The sequence below is a fragment of the Dermatophagoides pteronyssinus genome, unplaced genomic scaffold, assembly GCF_027571235.1.
Source record: "Dermatophagoides pteronyssinus isolate colony J.1.1.1.1 unplaced genomic scaffold, Derpt_VIB-CSIC_2022.12 sq0078, whole genome shotgun sequence".
NCBI classification, from domain to species: Eukaryota; Metazoa; Arthropoda; class Arachnida; order Sarcoptiformes; family Pyroglyphidae; genus Dermatophagoides; species Dermatophagoides pteronyssinus.
The window spans coordinates 60338-67869 of NW_027461591.1; the positions used below are offsets into that span (position 1 = coordinate 60338).

Genomic DNA, 7532 nt, shown 5'->3' on the forward strand with positions numbered 1-7532 from the left:
GTTGTTGTTGATATCGTTATCATTCAATGTTTTACAATCTCCAATTAATTTCGATGATTATTTCGACATGCGCAATTGAAAAAAAAATATTGATTATCGATCGATCAACGCAAACATGTATACACATAGGCGTATGCATGAATAGAAACCAAACCAAACAAACAAAAAAAAAACTATAAACGACAGGAGGAGCAATAATAAAAGGAATGGCTTTTTTTCTGTTTATAAAAACAACAACAACAACAACAACAAACTTGATTTGTTTTTTTATATATAGGTTAGCATACCTTTACAGCAGATAATTTAAACGAAGACACGATCAACAGGTTTTTTTTGAAAAAGAAAAACAAATTTAACAAGAATTTGGATAGCCAAGCAACAGACAAATGAATCAAATTTGATGATGATGATCGTTATCGTATTCTTTTTACCTTTTAACCTTGTTTGTCGGAATTTTCAATGAGTTGAAAAATGATTTATTTGAATTTAAAAAAAACAAATGCCAGTTTCATTTTTCTTGGTCATCACGTGAACATGAAACATGAACAGATTTTTGTTTTTTAAATTTTTTTCCAAGGAAAATTGCAAATTATCCATTAACGAATGGTTATGATTTCCCTTTCGATTTGGTTACTTTTCGTTTTTTTTTCGGTCGTAATTCTTACAATGATTATCAAAACAACAACAACAACATTCGTTTAATTAAATCATTAATTTTTATTAAATAAAAATTTAAATAATAATAATAATAATAGGAAAAAAAATAAAAAATGAAACAAAAACAAATAAATATTTTTTCATTTGAAAAAAAAGAGAAGAAGAAAAAAATCTTATAAGAAGGGAAATTAAATAATGGAAAAAACAAGAAAAAATAATGATGAGAATGACGAAAGGACAACCAGAATAGAAAATGATGAAAATGAAAAACACAAATGTAAATGAGCAAAATGAGAGAACAGTGTAATCTGTTTTTTTCATATTTATTATTTTAGAAAAATATCATATCATTTTTTGTTTTGAGATAACGGGTATTTTATGAGTAGGTGTTGCTGAAACAGACAGAGAGAGAAAGGATGCTTATCATTTTTGTATAAAGAAATATATATAGATCACATGTGTGTGGATGTAATTTGAAAAAAAAAATATTTTTTGATGTTTTTTCAAAGAAAATATAAATATAAATCTTTGCATTTCACAATGTGTTTTTTGTTTGTTGTTTGTTATAATTATGGCCACTAAAAAAATTATTGAAAAAAAATCAATGATGATAATGTAATGATTACAATGATGATGATGATGTGTGTGTGTGAAATCAATAAACTAATAATTTGGCAAAATTAAAAAAAAAAAAAATTCAGCAACACAACAGGGTAACAGCAGCAGCAAAAAAAAAAAAAAATAAATAAAAATTTTAAAAAAGAAAATTTCCAAAAACCAATCGATAATGATGATAATTCGATTGTAATATCCCCATTTATAAACCAAATGTTGCCATTATAAATGATAATGGTTGATATAATGCCAATACCAAACAGACAAATATTACAAATAAAGGCAATACGGCAATACTGAATGACTGGATTTTGTTTTTTTGTAAAAGTAAGAAAACAAATGAAAGAAAAAATTTTGAATTTTATTTTTGGATTAATCAATCAATCAATATTCTCAAAACAAACTTACCACTTGATTCTGTAATGATAACAATTCATGTTTTTCTTTCAATGATTTAATAGCTTCATTTAAATATTCATTATTAGCCATTAATGTTTGATTTTGTTCAATTAATTTAGACATTTTTTCCTCTATAATCTATTTACATAAATGGGTAAAATTTGAATAATCATATTATAAAGAAATAATAATAAGAACAAACCTTATCAATTTTATCACAATCAATTTGTTGTTCATCAATCGTTTCATCTTTATTATCATCATCATCATTGTTATCAATAGCCATTGTTAAATTTTTCAACAATAACATTTTCGATGATAATGCTGATGATGATGATAATGTTGATTGTTGTTGTGAATCTTGATTATCAGTCTGTGTTGTTGTTGTTGTTGTGGTCATTAATAATTTTCGTTCGAATTGTTGTTGTTCAACTTGTACAGATTTTTCCAATTTAATAACCGGATTATCAGATTTGTTTGCTGTTGTTGTTGTTGTTGAATGTTTATGTTTATTATTCGACGATTCTTCCAATTGAATACGTAAACATTGTATATCACATTTCAATTTATTTGCATTTTCAATTTGTCGTACAATTTGATCTTTTAATGATTTATTCTGTTGAAATAATATTGAATATTCTTGAATTTTTCTTTGTAAATTTTCAACTATTTTATTTATATTTAATTGCTTTTCATTCATTAATATTAACTGTTTATCAACCGAATCTTTAATTAATGATAATCGATTTAACATTGGTTGAATATGATTCTCCACTAGTTCATGACGATTCAATATAAAACTTTTTATTTGTTCTGTTGAAATGGAATCTGGAATTTTTTTTAAAAAATAAGATAATAAATGGATAAAAGTTCAGAAATTTAAAGGTAAAAATTAAAGTTTTTTTCCGTGAAAAAATACATACCTATCAAATCGACCGATTCAGTGAGATAATCTGTTTGTGTTTGTTGATGATTTTCAGAAATTCGTTCAATAATGTTATCGATCGTTGTCTGAACATCTTGATCCAACATAATCGGTGGAATTGTATTGGTTGATGTTGTTGATTTTTTTACTGTTATCACTTGTTGACCACCACCAACGGTAGTATTAAGTTTTTGTTGTTTTAATTTCAAATCTTCATCTTCAAAACGTTTCACTTTGATAATCAATTCTTCTTTTTCTTTTTTTAATTTATCACAATTTTGTGCTAAACATTTTAGCTCTTTAACATTAGAATCTAATGATTCCTGTAATAAACGACATTCATCAATTTTGGCATTCAATTTTGTTTTGGCTGTTTGAAGATTTGTTTCAGTTATAATCTTATTTTCTAATGCTTTTTGTAATGAACATTTTGATTCTTGTTCAAATTTTTCTTTATCGGCAATCAATTTTAGATTATTTAATTTGAGCGCTTCAATTATTGATGATTCAGGTGAATCACGATTTTTAGCAATAAGACATACTTCAAGTTGTGCTTGTAATGTTTGTATACGGCTTAAAAAACGATCCTCTTCAACAAGTGAACGCCAACCATTTTTAGCTGAATCAAGTGCTTCATTCATTGCTTGACGTGTAGAATCTAATTGTTGTTCTAATAATGTTTGTTTACGTACCGATTGATTTATCTGACAAACAAGATCAAATAATTGACTAGGCGGTATCTGTATTGATGAATTTGGATAATTTAATAAAAATTGTTGTTCACCATCACCAAAACAACCATCAGCTAATAAACGATGATTATCTTTTGTTGCTTCTGTACCATCCGGATGAAATAAACGTACAGTTGCTATTACACAGCTATGAACATTTTTCTTTTCAGTAACTTCAACACCGAATTGTATACAATCACCCGAATAAATAACTTGAGGTAATGAACGTTCATTTGTTGCCGATAAACGTTGTCCATTAACAAATGTACCATTCGAACTACATGTATCTTTTAGATAAAACTATTTCATCAATTGTCATTAGATTAGAAAACAAAACAAAACAAAACAAAAAAGGTTAAAACATGATAAAAATTTACATTTATAAAATTAACATTGATTCACAACAATACCTTTCCTTCTTCATACCAAAGAACAGCATGATTACGTGATAATACTTTACAATCAAAAACAGCATTATTCAATGATGCCAATGTTTTACCAATTGAACGACCAACTTTTGCCTGTTTAGCTAATGATATACGTCTTTCAATAAAATGACAAGAATTTTCTTTCTTTGTCATTATTACGAATGGTTCACCGAATGATTGATGATTTGAATGATTTACATTTATAATTGATGATGATGATAATGATGATGCTGTTGTTGTTGTTGTTGTTGTTGTATCATTATTTTCAAATGATGATGATGACATACTATCGATTGTTGTTGATGATTGTGGTGATGATATCGATATCGATGTTGTTGTTGTTGTTGCTGTTGCAATTGTTGATGATGATGATGATGATAATTGTTCCGTAGTTGGCATTAAAAGACTAGATATTGTTGATGAATCAGTTGATGTTGTTATATTTGAATCGGTAAATATTGGCGGTGTATTTGGTTGTTGTATTGTTGATGATGAGGTAGCCATTAACGAAGTTGATGATGATGATGATGTTGACAAATCTCCATTTATAATCTGTAAATTTTCATTATCATTATTAATAATATTGGCAGCTATATTTGATTTTGTTGTTGTTGATGATGTCGATATAGGACCATTATTATTATTATTGATCATAAATGTAGTCATTTTTTGTTTCAAATTATTTGGATAAGATTGATATTGTTGTTGTTGTTGTTGTTGTTGAATAATCATATCATTATTATAGACAATATCATCATCATCATCATCACCACAATTATCATTATCATTATTAATATTGATATCAATAAAATGTTTTACATTCTTTTTAATTCTAAAACGATTATTATTATTATTATTATAATGTGGATGATGATGATAAAAACGATCATTTGGATCAGGTATTTTACGATTTGATTTTAATGTACGATCTGCATCATCATCATCATCATCATCATCTTCACAATCACCATCACCATTACGATTTGATTGTAATGTACGATCGGCATCTTCATCACCATTGCCATTACGATCATCATTATTATCATCAATAATATGATTTTCTTGATCACAGTTTTTATTTGTCTTATGATTATGATTATTATTATTATTATGAATTGTAACAAATGTTTGCATTGATAATAGATTCGAACCTATATTATTGGATTTTGTTGTTGTTGTTGTTGTTGAAGATGTTGTTGTTGTTGTTGTTGATAGATTTATATTTCCAACCGGTACAGAAATCACAGTACAACGATCATCATCATCATCATCAATATTATCATCTTCTTCTTCATAATTTTCTGTTAATGAATTTGTTGATAATTCTTCCTGATCAATACCTGGATAATGATCATCAACATCATCAACATCATCAGTGGAAGATGTTTGATTATCATTGACAACAATATCATCATCATTATTATCATTCAATAAAGAATTTTCATCATGTTCAATCATTTTGTTATTCATTATTGGAATCATACCATTCGATGTTGTTGATGTTGTTGTTGTTGAGCTTGATTTTGAAAGTTCGATTGAATCAATTTTTTGTACATTTTTGTTTGAATTCAATGTTGATGTTGATGGTTGTAATGTATGTGTTGGTGGTGGCGATGAAGACATTTTCCTTTTCCTTTCCTTTTTGGATTTTTGTTTTCATCAATTTTTTTCTATATATTATTATCATATTGATCGATTGAATAAATTCTTAATCGTTTCTCCATTGTTAGATTGTTTTTATTAATCTAAAAAAATAAAAGTAAATAAAAAAAATGTAAATTTAAAAAAATGGATAACAATCTAATCAAATAATGATCAAGAAACAATCTGAAAAAAATTTGAAAATGTTTTTGGGCAAGTGCGCGCGCGTCATTCATTCATTCATTTTGATTTTTATTTTGATTATTCATTCACATCATTGTTTGGGGCGAGTCTCTACAAACAAACATTATCGTCATCATAAGTAATGACAAATTGATTGTTGCGTTGTTGTTGTTGTTGTTTGACTAAACATAAAAAACAATTCTGATTTATAATTTCTGTTTTATTCGTAAAATTGATATTCTTTTTTTTCCAAAAATATCGATCAAAATCAGAATCAAAAAAAAAGAATAAAATCTGAACCACTGAAAAGAAAAAATGTTTCTACATTATCGTGTTCAAACCGATCATCGAGGTTTAGCTCATCTAACAATACGAATGAGTTTTGAACAAAATATTCATCAATTATTGGATATTTATATTGATGGTCCACCACCATTAACTAATACTTGGATAATAATTATTCCACAAGGATTATTCTTAACAAGTAAAATTATTGTTTTAAATTTCATTTTGATTTTTGTATATATATTTTTTTTCTTCTTTATAACATTATCAACCAGGATTACCAAATTGGAATATTATTCGTAATATTGTTCAACAAAATCGTATTTATCCATTACGTCAACGTGAATTGAATGAAATTGCATCAAGAATTACAATAGGTAAATTTAAAATTGATTGATTTGATTTGATTTGAATTATTTATTATTCTATTTGCACTTATAGTGGAAGAAGTAAATGAACAATTACGACAACAATATGAAATTCTTGGTCATAATCCACGTCGAGCTAGTTTTCGTATTACAATGTCTTATATAAGAATATGAAGAAGGAGAAAAAACATTCAATAACAACAACAACAACAAAATGGATGCATCTTTCAATTCTTTTTGTTTTGAATATTTTGATTCAATAAAATCCTAATTTATTCAATAATATTTTTGAAAATAAAACATTATTCTTTAATTATAAACACTAATTGACAGAAAAAAACCGTTAATCAACCGTCATTGTATAAAGTTGGCCTTTCTTTATTCGGGTATTTTTTTGGTACACGTGTTTGAGCAATACAACGTGCTTGAATTTCGATTACGAAACCAAGTTTGTAGTAAATAATTTTCCTTGATTAATCATTTTTTTTTCGTTGATTCACAAAATTAGACAAACAACCAAACATGCCCGGTGAACTTCAAGAAGTATTTTTCGATCATGAAGGCCAATCGGCAGTATTCTTAGAATTAGGTGGATCGAGATGTGCCATATTAATAAATATATCTCGCCAAATGCCTTACAATCGTTTCTGGTATTTACAGTTTCCAAATTCTGATGATTTCATGTATCTATTAAGACGATGTAAGTATTTATTCTTATTACAATCGTTTGAATTAAAAAATTTATTTTTTCAAACAGTATTTCCAGAAAGTCTTAATCAAACTTTTATTAACGTGATTGCACCGGAATGGCTTGAAGAATTTGCAGATAACGTAAAAATCGGTAATAATCATATTTACGATCATATTTTTATATATACTAAAAATAATGATGATTTACTTAAAAATAGCTGATACATTACAAGATTTAATTGATGATGATTCAGCATCATTGTCGGCTGTTGGCCGAATACAAACAATGGTCATACTCTTTCAACCTGAAGTTCAATCGATTGTTATTCGTTATTCAAATTGAATTTATCCGATACTAAAAATGTATTAAATTTAATAATTTTTTCATTTACAAAAACACTATACACACTTTCGATTCAATTCTACATTCCAAATAACACTTTATTCGATACATATTTTTAATGAAATTTTCAATTGAAACTTTGACACAAACACTATACACATTTTGGATTTAATTCTACATTTTGAAAAATAAAATTCTCAAATAAAAAAAAATTACAAAATCAATTTCCTTAATGATCTTTTTTTTTGCTTAAAAAACGATAATTTT

At 26.4% G+C, this 7532-nt stretch overlaps 3 protein-coding genes across 3 annotated transcripts; 2 read left to right on the forward strand and 1 right to left on the reverse strand.

Moving 5' to 3' along the window:
• Positions 1-693: 693 nt before the first annotated feature.
• Slmap (Sarcolemma associated protein) lies at positions 694-5495 on the reverse strand. The gene is made up of 5 exons (XM_075824369.1): positions 3738-5495; positions 2595-3627; positions 1874-2499; positions 1681-1809; positions 694-1576 (listed from the first exon to the last, which is right to left on the reverse strand). The coding sequence occupies exons 1-5, from the start codon at positions 5376-5378 to the stop codon at positions 1475-1477; spliced, it is 3531 nt and encodes a 1176-aa protein (XP_075680484.1). The 5' UTR covers positions 5379-5495; the 3' UTR covers positions 694-1474.
• A 218-nt stretch (positions 5496-5713) lies between these two features.
• On the forward strand, positions 5714-6446 carry LOC113790241 (uncharacterized). Its single transcript, XM_027339877.2, has 3 exons — positions 5714-6063; positions 6140-6241; positions 6306-6446. The coding sequence occupies exons 1-3, from the start codon at positions 5895-5897 to the stop codon at positions 6404-6406; spliced, it is 372 nt and encodes a 123-aa protein (XP_027195678.1). The 5' UTR covers positions 5714-5894; the 3' UTR covers positions 6407-6446.
• A 126-nt stretch (positions 6447-6572) lies between these two features.
• On the forward strand, positions 6573-7319 carry LOC113790167 (uncharacterized). The gene is made up of 3 exons (XM_027339799.2): positions 6573-6932; positions 6990-7073; positions 7141-7319. The coding sequence occupies exons 1-3, from the start codon at positions 6755-6757 to the stop codon at positions 7263-7265; spliced, it is 387 nt and encodes a 128-aa protein (XP_027195600.2). The 5' UTR covers positions 6573-6754; the 3' UTR covers positions 7266-7319.
• The last annotated feature ends 213 nt before the right edge of the window (positions 7320-7532 follow it).